Raw genomic sequence first — 17,844 nt, forward strand, 5'->3', positions numbered from 1 at the left:
TTATTTCGCCATTTTTGGTTGATAGCGTTTTCATTCAGCAGTTTGAATCTGTGTTTCCATTGCTTTCAGGATTCCATTGTTTCAAATGAAAAATCAACTGTTAACCATGTTGGTGCTCCCCTGTGAGTGATGAATCATTTTTCTCCTGTTGAATTCACAACTTTCTTTTTCTTTCAGTAGTTCACTATAATGTGTATACTATAGACCTCCATATGCTTATCCTACCTGGAATTCTCTGAACTTCTTAGGTATGTAGATTAATGTTTTTATCAAACAGGGGACATTTTCAGACATTATTTTTTTATACATAATTTCTGCCTCTTTCTCTCTCTTTTCTCCTAGGACTCTCATTACAATATGTTGGTTGCTCTCCACCGAGATCTCCATTTCAACCAACGACATTGTCAGGCGTGGGTCCTTCACCCACTGCTCCAAATTTTGTGAGCCCTCTCTGTGGCAGCAAAATTGCTGGCCCTCACAGCCCATCCTGCCCTAGAAGAATCACCTCACTGATTAAGCTAAATTAGAGAAGAGGTAGGGGGAGGTGGTTTAGGAGCAGACCTAGGCAAGGATGCCTCAAACTCCATTGTTTTTCATGCATGAATACTTCTCAGTTTGTTGATGCCTTTGGTCAATTTCCAGAGCACTGAAATGGCATTTTGTCCATTTGTCCAGCTTTACAGTTGCTTTTAGGGGGAGAAAATTTGACAACCTCCTCACTCAGACATACCCAGAAATGCTTCCTCCCTAGTATTTTTCATATATTTTAAAAATTATGATTATATACTTTTAAAAAGTTGTGATCATAGTGGATGTAGTTTTATATCCTTTTTCATTTAACAGACTATCACATGCATCCTCTGTTTTTAAAGTTCTCATGAGAATAATTTTTAATATATGCACAATATTCTCCTTCATATAGGTATAATAAAAGTAACAGGCAAAAATGTTTGTGTGTCAACTACATCCCTAGTGCTTTACATATTTTATCTCATTTAATATGTAAAACAATTTTAGGAAACAAGCAGTGTCTCCATTTTACTGATGAATAAAGTTGAGAGAAATTTAGTCACTTGCCCAAAGTCAGTAAATGGCAGCCTGTCTGGCAGCTCCAGAATGCAGTCCAGGAACTGCCTGACATCAACGTCTATAACCTTTCAATTATGATATACTGTTTCCCTCAGATTCACCAAAAATATCTTGTTATGATTGATACAATAAAGTGCTTTATATTTTAGGAATAGTAGCCATCTTCTGATATGTTTTCAAATATTTTCCCCAATTTTTTAGTTACATTATAATCTGTTAATGATGGTTTCTTCTATGTATAGAAGATTTTTATTTTTTGGCAATCTAAATCTTTTATATCTTTCATTTGTTTTCAAGCACAGGAAGTCTTCCCTTATTTCATATCTTTAATTAAGAGACACTTCTATTTTTATAGACTTCACATTTAACTTATTTTAATAAACTCACTTGGAATTTATCATGATCTATGCTATATGTAAAATTTTTGCTTTCTTTTTTTCATTTAACTATCTACAAAACATTAATGATTCTCTTTTTTTTTTTTTTAATTAATTTATTTATTTTTGGCTGTGTTGGGTCTTCGTTTCTGTGCGAGGGCTTTCTCCAGTTGTGGCAAGCAGGGGCCACTCTTCATCGCGGTGCGCGGGCCTCTCAGTCGCAGCCTCTCCCGTTGTGGAGCACAGGCTCCAGACGCGCAGGCTCAGCAATTGTGGCTCACGGGCCTAGTTGCTCCGCGGCATGTGGGATCTTCCCGGACCGGGGCACGAACCCGTGTCCCCTGCATTGGCAGGCGGATTCCTAACCACTGTGCCACCAGGGAAACCCAATGATTCTCTTTTTAATGGATGCATATTCCACCATTTTTATTTACAATAATTTACTAATCCTTTCTCTATTATTAGACATTTAATCTTAATTTTAGTTTTGCTATTATTGATCCCCAAAAGTTTTCATGAATAGGAGGGTTTTGATTGTATTAAATTATTTATTTCAGACAAATCCCTGTAAGTTTGATTTCTGATTCAAAGGATACTTATATAGAGTTTATTACTCAGTTGGTTTTCAAATAGCTCATGACTATTATTGAGAAATACTTTTCCTAATAATGATAAAATAGCAATGCGTTTTTGTTGTTATTACTGTTGTGTTTTATAAAGCCTCACTTTCTCCTAAGAAGAAAAATGATACAATTGATTTTTCACTTAAATAAATAATGTGTATTTTAACATTTTAACATCTGAAAATTGCGAGAACCATATTATAGCTCATTAATCAGTACATGTATTTAAGTTTTTGCATACTTAACACAAAAGACTTCTTTCATTATTCGGAAGATTTTCTTTCCAACTTTACTGAGGTAAAATTGAAATACAGGCTTACTCTGGAGTTATTACAGGTTTGGTTCCAGACCACCTCAATAAAGCAAATAACTGCAATAAAGCAAATAATGGTTATCTTGGTCTCCCAGTACACATAAAAGTTATGTTTACACTATACTGTAATCTATTAAGTGTATAATAGCAGTGTCTTAAAAAACAATGTACAGGGACTTCCCTGGTGGCACGGTGGTTAAGAACCCACCTGCCAATGCCAGGGACATTGGTTTGAGCCCTGGCCCGGGAAGATCCCACATGCCATGGAACAACTAAGCCCATGTAACACAACTACTGAGGCCGTGCTCTAGAGCTTGCGAGCCACAACTACTGAGCCCACGTTCCACAACTACTGAAGCCCGCGCGCCTAGAGCCCGTGCTCCACAACAAGAGAAGTCACCGCCGCGACGAACAGTAGTTCCCGCTTGCCACAACTAGAGAAAGCCGGCACGCAGCAACGAAGACTCAATGCAGCCAAAAATTAAAAAAAAAAAGTACAGATCTTAATTTAAAAATACTTTATTGCTAAAAAAGGCCAAAACGATTACACTAGTGACAACACAGATCCCAGATCACAATAACAAATCTAACAATAATGAAAATGTTTGAAATATTGTGAGAATTAACAAAATGCGACACAGAGACACAAAGTGAGCAGATGCTGTTGGAAAAATATCACCCATAGACTTGCTCATCTCAGGGTTACCACAAACCTTCAATTTGTAAAAAAAATGCAATATCTGTGAAAAGTAATAAAGCAAAGGGCAAAAAAATGAGGTATGCCTATATAATAAATTACATATTTAAAGTATACAATTTGATCAATTTTGACATGTGTATACACATGTGAAACCATTACTGCAATTAGAATAACCAGTATTTCCATCATCCTTAAAACTTACCTCATATTTCTTTTGTAATCCATTCTTCCCTCTATCCCTGTTCCCAAGCAACCACAGATCTGCTTTCTGCCACTACTTTCTGATAATTGTATTTCATTGGCATCATACAGTATGTACTCTCTTTTGTCTGGTTTCTTTCATTTATCATAATGCATTTGAGATTCATCCATGTTGCACATATTAATAGCTCATTCCTTTTTATTGCTGAGTAGTATTCCATTGTATGGCTATACTATATAATTTGTTTTTTTGTTCACCTATTGATGGAGATTTGGGTTGTTTCCAGTTTTTGGATTTCATTATCCTAAAGTTTTTAAGGTTCAAGGGCAGAAGACTTCAAGGCTCTATATTTAACATCCCAGTATACCAGCTGGTTCCAAATATCAATTGCAAAGCTATGTGTGCTAAAGATGTAGGTAAACACATACATAAGAATAAATTAGGATGATACCTTCTATTCAAATTTTTCTTACCTTTTCATAGACTGTGCTATCTAGGTAAGGGTAAACATGAAAAGCTCCCCGAATCCTCTTCACACCTGGATACAGCAATGGCACCATATTAACATAAGCCACACCATGAAATGAAAGCTGACCTTCATCATCAGTCTAAAGGAGTAAAAACAGACAGCTGTTAGTGCTACAGAGTAATGTAGCATAAAGTATGGAGCTCTGACTTAGCAGTTCAAAGACCTGACTTTAGGAACTAGCTGTGCTACTTGATTTGGGCCACTTACATATGACATTTTGGGTCTCTGCTCATTTATCTATTTATTTATAATTGGGTTTAAAAATACCATGATCTCTGAGATAACGTATACTAACACTGTTAATGAACAGTAAAGATAATAGTTGGATCAACACATATGCAAACTAATTAATACTATATATTCAACCAAAATGTCAATTTCACCATGTTGCTTCTTAGGAAAAAGTGAAGCTTTGCAAAAAACAGTAATAACAACAAAAGCTTAAAAGAAATCAGATTGTGGCCTTAGCTTTAGTTCACAGATTCATATGAATGAGAGGGGCCTTACAAATCATCTGGATCAGTGATGACAAATAGGATTTAACTTATGCTTAAATTCTAAACAATTAGTGGAGGTGTTTTAGAATACTGTGTTGAGAAAGATTCTGTGTCCTTATTTGGGTTCAAAAGAAAAGAATGCTTTCATTGATCAGTAATATCTGCCATGGATGAAGAAGGTTGACTGACAGTCTGCTGTCATGTATTTGCCAACCCTAATCTCACTTAAATTCTCATTACAAAGATGAAGAACATGTCAGTAAATATATTTTAACATAATTTTTAATGGTTGTATGGTTTGCCATAGAAAACTTTTATAAGGAAAAAAATCAATTTAGTGAAAGAAAACACATTTAATTTCCACAAGGTTAAAAGTAATCTCTTTGATTTTGCTGATTATAACAATAATTAGAAATTAGACTAAAAGTCCTATCTTCATGTGATAACATTATGTTGCTTTAGAAATCTAAGGAATGTTAGCCAATGCATATTATATATTACAAAGATACCAAAACCAGACAAAGATATCACAAGAAAAGAGAATTACAGGCCAATAACCCTGATGAGCATAAATGCCAAAATCCTCAACAAAATATTAGCAAACCGAATTCAGCAGTACATTAAAAGAATTGTACACCATGATCAAGTGGGATTTATCTCAGGGATGCAAGGATGGGTTAATATCCACAAATCAATCAATGTGATATACCACATTAACAAACTGAAGAATAACAATCATATGATCCTCATATGATCCTCCTTTTATGCATCTATCCTCAATAGATGCATAAAAAGCATTTGACAAAATTCAACATCCATTTATGACAAAAACTCTCAACAAAGTGGGTATAGAGGGAATGTACCTCAACATAATATAGGCCCCATATATGACAAATCTAAAGCCAGCATCATACTCAAAGGTGAAAAGCTGAAAGCATTTCCTCTGAGATTGGGAACAAGACAAGGATGCCCACTCTTTTTTTTTTTTAATACATTTATTTTTATTTATTTGTTGATTTATTTATTTATTTTTGGCTGCATTGTGTCTTCGTTGCTCTGCGCTGGCTTTTCTCTAGTTGCAGCGAGTGGGGGCTACTCTTTGTTGCGGTGCGCCAGCTTCTCATTGCAGTGGCTTCTCTTGTTGCAGAGCACGGGCTCTAGGCATGTGGGCTTCAGTAGTTGTGGTACGCAGGCTCAGTAGTTGTGGTTAGTGGGCTCTAGAGCACAGGTTCAGGAGTTGTGGCACACGGGCTTAGCTGCTCCATGGCATGTGGGATTTTCCCAGACCAGGGCTCGAACCCGTGTCCCCTGCATTGGCAGGCAGATTCTTAACCACTGTGCCACCAGGGAAGTCCCAAGGATGCCCACTCTTACCACTTTTATTCAACATAGTATTAGAAGTCCTAGCCACAGCAATCAGACACCAAAAAGAAATAAAAGGAAAACTGTAAAGGAGGAAGTAAAACTGTCACTGCAGACAACATGATATTATATATAGAAAATCCTAAAGACACCATCCAAAAACTACTAGAACTAATAAATGAATTCAATAAATTTGCAGGATACAAAATTAATATACAGAAATACATTGCATTTCTATATACTAACAACAAATTAGCAGAAAGAGAAATTAAGAAAACATTCCCATTTTAAAACACATCATTGGGATTTCCCTGGTGGCGCAGTGGTTAAGAATCCACCTGCCAATGCAGGGGACACAGGTTCAATCCCTGGTCCGGGAAGATCCCACATGCCGCGGAGCAACTAAGCCCATGTGCCACAAATAAAGATCCTGCATAAAGAAACTAAAACATGCCGCAATGAAGATCCCGTGTGCTGCAACTAAGACCCTGTGCAGCCTAAATAAATAAATAAATATTTCTAAAAATAATAAAAAGTTTTTGCACAGTGAAAGAAACTATGAACAAAATGCAAAGGCCACTTACTGAATGGAAAATATTTGCAAACTATATATCCAAAAAGGGGTTAATATCCAAAGAACTCATACAACATCAAAAAAACCCAAACAACTTGATTTAAAAATGGGCAGAAGACCTTAATAGACATTTTTCCAAAGAAGGCGTACAGATGACCAACAGACACATGAAAAGATGCCCAACATCACTAACAATCAGGGAAATGCAAATCAAAACCACAATGAAATACCACCTCACACCTGTCAGAATGGCTACCATCAAAAGACAACAGATAAGCACTGGTGAGGATGTGGAGAAAAGGGAAGCCTCATGTACTGTTGGTAGGACTGTAAATTGGTGAGATCCTATGGAAAACACTACGGAGGTTCCACAGAAAATTAAAAATAGACCTGCCATATGATCTAGCAATTTCACGTTGGGGTATTTACCCAAAGAAAACAAAAAATGAACTTGAAAAGATATATGCACTCCAATGTTCACTGCAGCATTATTTAAAATAGATATGGAAGCCACTTAATTGTCCATCAAAAGATAAATGAAGAAGATGTGGTACGTATATATATTACTTAGCCATAAAAATTGAAATCTTGCCATTTGTCACAACATGGATAGATCTAGACAGTATTATGTTAAGTGAAATAAGTCAGAGAAAGATAAATACCACATCTTATCACTTATACGTGGAATCAAAAAAAAAAAGAAAAAAACAAAACAAAAACAGGCTCATAGATAGAGAAAAATGGGTGGTTGCCGGAAGGGGTGGGAGAAACAGGTGAAGCAGATTAAGAGGTACAAACCACCAGTTATATAACAAATAAGTTACAGAGATATAATATACAGCATAAGGAATGTGGTCAATAATACTGTAATAACTTTGTATGGGGACAGATGGTTACTAGACTTATCATGGTGAACACTTCATAATGTATGTAAGTGTCAAATCATTATGTAGTACACCTGAAACTAATAATACTGTAATAACTTTGTATGGGGACAGATGGTTACTAGACTTATCATGGTGAACACTTCATAATGTATGTAAGTGTCAAATCATTATGTAGTACACCTGAAACTAATAATACTGTGCAACAACTATATCTCAATTTTTAAAAAAGACTTTTTGTAGGGGACATTTCTTAGGCTATTTCCCGTGGTTTTCTTCTTCAGCACGATAGGAAGCAACTGTTGGCATAGTCAGTGGGATGAACTGGAAACACAGTCATTTGGACAAATGCATTTATTTTTATCATAAACAAACAAACAAAATACCATAGAGAACTTTTCTAGGCTCATCAAAGCTGCATCTTCTCAGAATAGTAGTACATCTATGAATCCTATTACTCTAATTAGCGGGCTAAAACAATTTAAGTAGGTAAGTCTAAAATAAATTTAGAACGATGTAGTAGGTTGAACCATATTGCCAATATTTAACTACTTTTGATGTATTAAAAGGCTATTTTGGGGCTTCCCTGGTGGTGCAGTGATTAAGAATCTGCCTGCCAATGAAGGGGACACAGGTTCGAGCCCTGGTCTGGGAAGATCCCACATGCCACGGAGCAACTAAGCCCGAGCTCCACAACTACTGAGCCTGCGCTCTAGAGCCTGTGAGGCACAACTACTGAGCCTGCGCTCTAGAGCCTGTGAGCCACAACTACTGAGCCCGCATGCCACAACTACTGAGCCTGCACTCCAGAGCCCATGCTCCCCAACAAAAGAAGCCACTGCAATGAGAAGTCCGTGCACTGCAACAAAGAGTAGCCCCCACTCGCCGCAACTAGAGAAAGCCCGCACACAGCAACGAAGACCCAATGCAGCCAAAAATAAATAAATTAAATAAATAAATTTTAAAAAAAGAAAAGAAAAGCATTAAAAAAAAGAGGCTATTTTTCATGGTTTTACCCATGGTAAAACTATAATAAAGGGCTAAAGGGAAATAGGATATCTGAGAATAAAGCCTAAATAAATTTTAGTGGACAATGGGGAACTAGTGTTATCAGTCATCCTGATTTGCCAGGAACAAGGGAGTTTCCTGGGATATGAGACTTTCAGCACTAAAACCGGGAAACTATTAAGCAAATCAGGATAAGCTGGTCACCCTAGGGAGCAGCCACACAGTTCATATTTTCCTTTGGTATCAGAATTAGAAGCAGAAAAACAGGTTGGGTCTGACCCAGCATTTCTTATATAAATATTTTTAAGTAATCTAATTTACCTTTTCAAATTTAGCAGATTTTCCTTTGGGTACAGTAACCAGAGGAACCCTTGTGATCTCTACAGGCCAAAATCGGCAATCAGCAATTCGCTTCTGGAAACTGCAGGTCAAAAATCAGCCCATTAGCATTACATGCAAAAATAGGGTTAGTATAATTTAGGTCAAAAGGAAGTATTCCTCTCTTAAAAAGTAATGGAATACACATATGTAAAAATTCTTATTAGGCATGTGGGCTTTTAAAACCTTCTCATAGCAATAAAATTCCAAAAATAATTATACTATACTGCTAGCAGAAGCAAATTGTATATTTTTGAGAGCAGTTTGACAACATGAATCAAAAGTCTTTAAAATGTTCATAGCCTTTGACCCACAAATTCCACTTCTAGTGATTTATTCTAAAGAAATAATCAGACAAGTATGCAAATAGTATAAAGTATTTTCTACCATGAAAATAATCATAGTAGGACTTCCATTGCCAGCTCAAACACATAAAGAGCTTGGAAGCTATCATTCCTGTCCTCACAACAAGAAAAGAGCTGGTCAGGGACTTCCCTGGTAGTCCAGTGGTTAAGAATCCACCTTCCAATGCAGGTGATGAGGGTTCGACCCCTGGTCGAGGAGCTAAGATCCCACATGCCACAGGGCAACTAAGCCCGCGTGCCACAACTACTGAGCCTGTGCATTCTGGAGCCCTAGCGCCACAACTAGAGAGACTGTGTGCAGCAACTACTGAGCCCACGCACCACAACTAGAGAGAAGCCCACACGCCGCAACAAAGAGCCTGCATGCCTCAACTAAGACCCAATGGAGCCAAATAAATTAATTAATTAAAAAAATAAAGGCATATGTAAGAAAAAAGCTAGTCAAACTGAAAATCAATGACTTTTCTTAGATCCATCTAAGAATTAAGTTCACAGGGCAAATTGCCACCTGGAAGTTTAGAGAAACAGGCAAGTACTGAGAATCACAGCTGAGATCAGCTGACAGGCATCAGAAGCCATTAGAGCCAGTAACTGGTAGAAACACTTTAATGATAATTTTGAAAGATTGTTGGAGGCTGAGCGTGAACTAACCAGAGAGTTAAAAAACTCCTGGGTGCCCAGTCTTAGGGGGTCCCCACATGTTCTTGGGTTTTAAATCAAGGAGCTCCATCAGACTCTCATGGTGAAAACAAGAGAATAGTCTTAGGCAGGGAGAAAGGAAAGGTAACCATATTAAAATATGTCCAGAGTATTCTCCATAACAAAGGCCTGCTCTGTAAGGGAAACTACTTCACCAGAGTTTTACCTGACCCAGGGAAAGGGCAATTAGACAACTCCAGTCCTATTTAGCCTTCCTGTCTCACATGAAGAGAGGAAGAAAAAAAGACTATTACACACTTATGAAGTCACAACCTATGGGCTCAAACCCATTAAAATACTGAGATTTAATCACAGGAGTATAGAACACTTCCCTTCCCCAACACCTTACCGCCACACATCAACAGGATCCAGTATAACAGTGAATTAGAACTGAGAATCTGCAAAACACAAACCCTATTTAGGAAAGAGCTCTTAGCAAACCCAAAGACAATAGGGAAGGAGCAAAAGGACACTGAAGCCTCTAGCATCTACAGCTACAGCAAGTGTTAAACACAGCCTACCTCCTAGCCAGGTTAACATAAAAACTCACAGTAAAAAACCTAATTACCACATTTCTTACTGCCCAAAATATAATGTCCAGTTTTCAATAAAAAACTACAAGGAATGGTAAAAGGCAAGAAAAAATACAGTCTGAAGAGACAAGGCTAGCATATGAACTAGACTCAGATATGACACAGATTTTGAAATTACCAGATAGAAAATTTTAAATAACTATGATTAGTAATGTTAAGAACTCTAATGGAATAAGCAGACAAAATGCAAGAACAGATGGGTAATGTAAGCAGAGAGATGGAAATTCTAAGAAAGAATCAAAAGGAAATGTTAGAAATCAAAAACACTAAAAAAAAAGAACAATTCATTTGATGGGCTTATCAACAGACCTGACATAGCTGAGGAAAGACTCAGTGATCTTGAAGCCAGTGAGCCAATAAAAACTTCCCAAACTGAAACGGAAAGGGGAAAAAAATTTAAAAATCACAACAGCATATCTAAGAACTGTGGGACAATTACAAAAGGTATAACAGGAATACCAGAAGGTGAAGAAAGGGAGAAAGGAGCCAAAGAACCACCTTAAGTCATAATGGCTACAAATCTTACCAAATTAATGGCAGATACCACAGATCTAGGAAGCTCAGAGAACACCAAGCACAATAAATACAAAAAAAAAAAGTCTACACCTAAGGTATATCATATTCAAACTGCAGAAAACCAAAGAGAAAGAAAATCTTGGAAGAAGAGAAAAAAACACCTCACCTATGGAGGAATAAGGATAAGAATTACATTGGACTTCCTTTCAGAAATCATGCAAGCAAGAAGAGAGTGGTGTGGAAACAAACCACCAACCTAGAATTCTGTATCTAGTGGAATTATCCTTCAAAGGTGAAGGAAAAATACTTTCTTAGTCAAACAAAAATGGAAGGAATTTGTGGCCAGTAGACCTGCCGTGCAAGAAATGCTAAAAGTTGGGCTTCCCTGGTGGCGCAGTTGTTAAGAATCCACCTGCCAATGCAGGGGACATGGGTTTGAGCCCTGGTCTGGGAAGATCCCACATGCCGCAGAGCAACTAAGTCCGTGTGCCACAACTACTGAAGCCCGCATGCCTAGAGCCCGTGCTCCCCAGCATGAGAAGCCCACACACTGCAACGAAGAGTAGCCCCCGCTCTCCGCAACTAGAGAAAGCCTGCACACAGCAACAAAGACCCAACAGCCAAAAACAAAAACAAATAAATAAATAAATTTATTTTTTTTAAATGCCTGTAAAAAAAAAAAAAGTGCTAAAAGTCTTCAGAGAAAAGGAAATGATATGGGTCAGAAACGTGGATCTACATAAAGAAAGGAAGAAAATCAGAGAATGAAACAGATTAAAGTAAAATAAATTAAAAATTTTTTCTTAGGGTTTCCCTGCACCAGGGAATGACTGCACCAGGGACAATTGTCCCCGCCAATGCAGGGGACACGGGTTCGAGCCCTGGTCTGGGAAGATCCCACATGCCGCGGAGCAACTAGGCCCGTGAGCCACAACTACTGAGCCTGCGCGTCTGGAGCCTGTGCTCCACAACAAGAGAGGCCGCGATAGTGAGAGGCCCGCGCATCACGATGAAGAGTGGCCCACGCTTGCCGCAACTAGAGAAAAGCCCTCGCACAGAAACGAAGACCCAACACAGCCAAAAATAAATAATAAATAAATAATAAATAAATTAAAAAAAATTTTTTTTCTTATTTTTAATCAGTCAAATAGATAACTGTTCAAATAATAGTAACAATGTATCCTTAACAACATATCAGCAAATCAAATCCAACAATGTACATTAATATTATACACTACTGTCAAATTGGGTGTATAGGAACTCTGAAATATCTGATCAATTTTTCCATAATCCTAAAACTGTTCTAAAAAATAGTCTACTAATTGAAAAAAACAGAGATTTTCATTCAGATTATACATATATTGATAATCCTCTATTTCTCACCTCTCCCTAATCTCCAGGTCACTGTGACAGAGACTGATAGTTACCCACACAAAACTGTGTCATGTTCTGCCTTAGTATATAAATCCTGATCTAGTCTGGGTGACAATGTGTCCAACAACACCACTATTTCCTAAGCAAGCCTCTTTTGCATCGAGAGATGGCCAATGAGATGTAAACAGGGGTTGTCAGATTCCAGGAAGGTTCTATAAGAGGGGCTAATACAGCCAACGTGTGTCCTTTTTTAATCCATAAGCACTCCCCTCTTCCAACATTCTGACAGGAATGTGAATGTGCAGGCTGGAGCTCCAATAGTCATCTTGAACCATGAGACAATCTTGTGGATGGAACGTACATGTTAAAGAAGGTAGAGCAAAAAGAAAGATTGAGCCTGGATATCTAATAATACTGTAGAGCCACAACACATACCAGCTCTGAACTTCTTTTATATGAAAGAGAAACAAGAATCCCCCATGGTTAAGCTACCATCACTAGAAGCCTGCTATTAGCAGATGTGGTGGAAGAGAACCTCAGATCACCTTAACTCAAATATAAATAAACAAAAGTAACATTTCTTCCCACCTACAGTCTGTGTTGGTTAGACATATTCCCTCCCTCTTCCTACCTGATCACTGCAGGAGGATCAAGGTAGCAGCGACTTTCCAAGTCCCAAGTAATCCTTTTCTTTATGCACTCTGCTTGGTTCCTAAATTCCCTGTCCTATAAAATCATAAGACAGAGAGTTTTATTCTCTCAGTATGCCATGGTTGTCTCCTGCTCCATCTGTGGGGCATTCTTTTAATGGATTTGGTCACAATACTTTTATTACTACTACTACTACTACTACTATAAGTATGGCTACTACTGAAAATACTACCACCATCTTAAATTTGAGGGTACTTTACTATTAATACAGTATATAGAATAAAATACTTATATTATCCTTATATCAATCTAATACTAACTGCCAAATATTCACTCACATAACCTTAATCAGTGATTCTCAACCGTGGATGCATATTAGAATTATCTGGGAGTTGCTAAAAAAAAATCAAAACCTGGGCGTTGGTATTATTTTGAAAGTAAATTCTTATGTAATTGATCTGGGTTACAGCTTGGCCATTGTTACTATTTTAAAAGCTTTCCAGGTGACTCTGATGAGCAACCAGGGTTGAGAATTAGTTATCTAAACTAAAATGGAATATAAAATCTAAATATCTAAAATATCTGATCTAAATGAAAACATTAATGTAAGAAGAGCATGAATTTTTAGTAATCACAATGATGAGAAAAGACATTGCACAGTGTTTTTAAAGTATTGCTAGCCTTATCTCTATTTAAAATATTTAGAATCAGATACTGAAAGTAATTCAACCACTCATTGTAAAATTACTTTATTGAATGTTTCCACTAATGATTATCAGCTCATTCAAAATACATTTGCAAATGTGTTTACAGCATTTTCTATGCTCTTGACAAACATAGGTTGTAGAAAAATATGAAGTAAGAGTGAAAGAGAAAGAAAGAAAGAAAGGAAGGAAGGAAGGAAGAAAGAGGGAGTGAAGGAACAAAAAGAAAAGAATAATTTCAACAACTGAAATGTCCACCAACAGGAGACTAGTTAAGCAAATTAAAGTATGTCTATACCTTAAAAAACGTATATCATAAAGCAAGTGTTAGCGCAAGTTCGTGTGCCGAACGCACAGCGAGGCCAAACAAACCAAAACGTTGGAGTTTGGAGCAGAGAAAGAAAGGTTTATTGCAGGGCCATGCAAGGATACAGGTGGCTCATGCCCTAAAAACCCTGAGCTCCCTGAAGGGTTTCAGCAAAAATTCTTAAAAGCCTGGTGTGTCGGGGGCAGAGGGGTCACAAGGTATGTGATCAGCTCATGCACAATTCTCTGATTGGCTGATTGTGAGGGAACAGGGTGGTGTCACAGGGGTTAACATTTTCAGTACTTAGGCTCTAGGAGGCCTGGGCCTGTGTGCTCATGGTCATCTTCCATTTGGTGGGGGGTTTTCACATCTGTAAAACAACTCAGGAAATGTGCATCAAATATTATTATCTAGGTACTTCAGAGAGGAGCTAAAGCAGAGGATGTGGGGGAAAGGCCTGTCCCCAGAAGGCCCCATAGGGTCCTGCTCTGTTACACAAGTACAAATAAAGAAAGAAAAAGAAAGTGGAAAATATCTCCAAGATACACTATAAAGCGAAAAAAGCAAGTTGCAGAAGTGTGTGAGTATGCCACCATTTGTGGAAAAAAAAATGATAGGGAAAGAATACGTGTAGGTATACGTGTGTATGAGTATATGAAGAAAAAACACATTTTCCCTACTTCCAATATGATTAAGCACTTTACATACACTCAATTAAAAATAAATACATAAACATTTCACACTTGAGATAAAGCAAAAATAGCAGAGTCTTCTTGACAGGTTCTAGATCTGAAAACAGCAAGACTTTGAATACTTCCTGTAAATCTGGACTCCCTAAAGAAAAACAGTTTGATCCCTGACTTTTACTACGCTGATGTCTTTTAGCCAGTCTTTCTGAAATCTGACTCCCTTGCATCCTTTACGAGGAAACTTTACTTTTCTAAATGTTTTTGCTTCTGAGTCTTCTTTTGACTATTTACTTTTGCTTTTATATGCGTAAATATGTATCCAGAAGGAAACACAAAGGTTAACTACCAGGGTGATGATCTGGGAAGGAATTAGGAAGAAGAGACGTGGAGGAGGGGGGAAACTTTAACTGCATATCTCTTAATGTTTTACCTTGACCTGTAACAGTATTATAACCTACTCATAAATAAATAAATTTCAAATAAAATAAAAAGTAAATATGAATTAAATCAATTATTTTGTTTGTTGGACTTAAGAAGTCAGGAAATATTTTAATCAGAACTTTATGGATAATTGTTTTGTTTTGACATATACTTGTCTTACTTTAAGAGGTGACGGATGTATATGAATTACAGTGATTTAAAAACTGTAAACATATGTTTTATCATATGTCAGTGCACTGAGATTATCACCAAACCCGCCTAATTCTCTCACCTCAGGATGGTTGAGTTCCCCTTCTTCTTCCTCATAGGGCCCACCAACGATGAAAGCATCAGGAATGTTATTAGCTCCTGGAGCCAGAATGTTGGCAATAGGCCATTTTTTGGGCCGAGGAACAGGTTCTCTTTCCCCTCCAAGCTTCAGAGTTCCATTCTTGAAGTAAATGGGATAGTCTTTCTATAGAAATAAATACCATATATCAGGAAATTTTGTGAAAGACTTTGAAGTAGACAAAAAAAGATTACTGAAGTGTCTTTTCAATGGAATGCCAGGTGTTGTCTAACAGATCCTTCTGTGATTATCTGATTCTAAAGAGGGGTCTGTGTCTTTCATTGTTTTGCTGCTATTTTATAATTCCATAATTTATAGAAAATTGATAATAATGCAAATTATTCTTGTCCATAGATATGGACATGTATTTTGTCCAGTGGAGATATAATTGATTATTGTGCTATGGCTGATAAGTTTTGAATTATTAGCAAATATATTTCAAGATTCCTGGTTGCTTGTATATATGGGTCATTTGTTCAGATTCTCCTTTTTTTAAAAATATTTCTTTATTTGGCTGGGCTGGGTCTTAGTTGCAGCATGTGGGATCTTCATTGCGGCATGTGGGATCTTTAGTTGTGGCACGAAAACTCTTAGTTGCCGCATGTGGGATCTACTTTCCTGACCAGGGATAGAACCCGGGTCCCCTTCACTGGGAGCACAGTCTTAGCCACTGGACCACCAGGGAAGTCCCCAGATTCTCCTCTGAACTGGTTTAAACCCTTTATGTCATTTTATATTTATATGAGAGTCATGATGTACCTTTTTAAAAATTATCTTTTAAAAAACAAACAAATCTGACAAAGGGCTAAAAATATAGGCATTTTCATATCTGTAATTTATCTAAAATATACTTGCAATAGAAAATTGATAAAGTTATAAATAGACAATTTATAGAAAGGGAAATTCAAAAATCCAACATTTAAATAAAAACATGCTAAAAATCATTAATAATAAGTGAAATGCACATTAAAACAATGAGATACCATGTAGATTGGCAAAGTCAAAGTCTGAAAATATTAAGTGTTGACAGCATTGTGAAGAGAATGGTATTCTTATACATAGTTGATGGAAGTGTAAATTTGTACAACTATGGAAAGCAATTTTGTAGTCTCTTATAAAAAGTAAAATTGGCATAACCTGTAACTCAACTATTCTAGTTCTTTGGGTTAAGTTTTAAAACTTCTGTGAAGGAGGGGCATTTCTAGAACAGCAGAGTAAGAACCTTTGAAAATCTGCTCCTCAAAAAAAACAAAACAAAAAAAACCAATGCCAGCAAAAATTGTCAAAATTAAGGATGCCAAGACCATTCAGGGCTTCCATGGTGGCGCAGTGGTTAAGAATCTGCCTGCCAACGCAGGGGACACAAGTTAGAGCCCTGGTCTGGGAAGATCCCACATGCCACAGAGCAACTAAGCCCGTGCGCCACAACTACTGAGCCTACGCTCTAGAGACCGTGAGCCACAACTACTGAGCCCACGTGCCACAACTACTGAGCCCGCGTGCCACAATACTGAAGCCTGCACACCTAGAGCCCATGCTCGCAACAAGAGAAGCCACTGCAATGAGAAGCTCGCTCACCGCAGTGAAGAGTAGCCCCCGCTCGCCACAACCAGAGAAAGCCCACGTGCAGCAACAAAGACCCAATGCAGCCAAAAATAAATAAATAAAATAAATAAATTTATTTTTTTAAAAAAAAGACCATTCAATAGGGACAGGACAGTCTTTTCAACAAATGGTGCTAAGAAAACAGGTTATTCACGTGCAAAAGAATGAAGTTGGTTCTTACCTAACAGCATATACAAAAATTAACTCAAAATGGATCAAAGGCCTAAATATAAGAGCTAAAACTATAAAACTCTTACACGCAAACACAGGGGGAAAAGCCTCGTGACATCAGATTTGGCAATGATTTCTTGGTTACGACAACAAAAGAAAAAAATGGACAAATTGAACTTCATCAGAATTTAAAATTTGGGGGTATCAAAAGACACTAACCAGGGACTTCCCTGGTGGTCCAGTGGCTAAGACTCCATGCTCCCAATGCAGGGGCCTGGGTTCGATCCCTAGTCAGGGAACTAGATCCCATATGCCACAACTAAAGATCCCACATACCGCAACTAAAGGTCCCACATGCCACAACTAAAAGATCTCACATGCGGCAACCTAACGAAGATCTCATGTGCCGCAACTAAGATGCAGCACGGCCAAATAAATAAATTAATTAATTATTTTTAAAAAGACACTAACCAGAGTGAAAAAGGCAACCAATAGAATGGGAGAAAATATTTGCAAATCACATATCTAATAAGGGAGTAATAGCTAAAATATATAGAGAACTCCTAAAACTCCAACAACAAAAAGACAAACAACCCAATCCAGAAATGGGCGAAGGACTTGAATAGACATTTCCCCAAAGAAGATATACAAATGGCCAATAAGCACATGAAAAGATGCTCAACATCATTAGTCACTAGGGGAATGCAAATCAAAAACACAAGGAGATGCTACTTCACATCTATTAGGAGAGCTATTATCAAAAAACAGAAAATAACAAGTGTTGGTAAATGTGGAGAAATTGGAACCCTTGTGCACTGCAGGTGGGAATGTTAAATGGTGAAGGAGAATTGGAGATTTCTATACG

General features: G+C 37.4%; 1 protein-coding gene across 3 annotated transcripts in view; it reads right to left on the reverse strand.

Annotated features, from left to right (window-relative positions):
* Nucleotides 1-17,844, reverse strand: part of CFAP70 (cilia and flagella associated protein 70) — an 88,588-nt gene that overhangs the window by 49,168 nt on the left and 21,576 nt on the right. Inside the window, exons 7-11 of one of the 3 annotated variants that reach the window (XM_068547815.1) lie at nt 15,147-15,329; nt 12,715-12,809; nt 10,503-10,565; nt 8,480-8,579; nt 3,778-3,912 (exon numbers count right to left, since the gene is read on the reverse strand). In XM_068547815.1, coding sequence (XP_068403916.1) covers nt 3,778-3,912; nt 8,480-8,579; nt 10,503-10,565; nt 12,715-12,809; nt 15,147-15,329 — 576 coding nt within the window. The remainder of the gene's footprint in view (nt 1-3,777; nt 3,913-8,479; nt 8,580-10,502; nt 10,566-12,714; nt 12,810-15,146; nt 15,330-17,844) is intronic. The other 2 variants (XM_068547816.1, XM_068547817.1) reach the window with 2 other exon arrangements.

Source organism: Eschrichtius robustus, chromosome 7 (genome assembly GCF_028021215.1).
Source record: "Eschrichtius robustus isolate mEscRob2 chromosome 7, mEscRob2.pri, whole genome shotgun sequence".
Lineage (NCBI taxonomy): Eukaryota > Metazoa > Chordata > Mammalia > Artiodactyla > Eschrichtiidae > Eschrichtius > Eschrichtius robustus.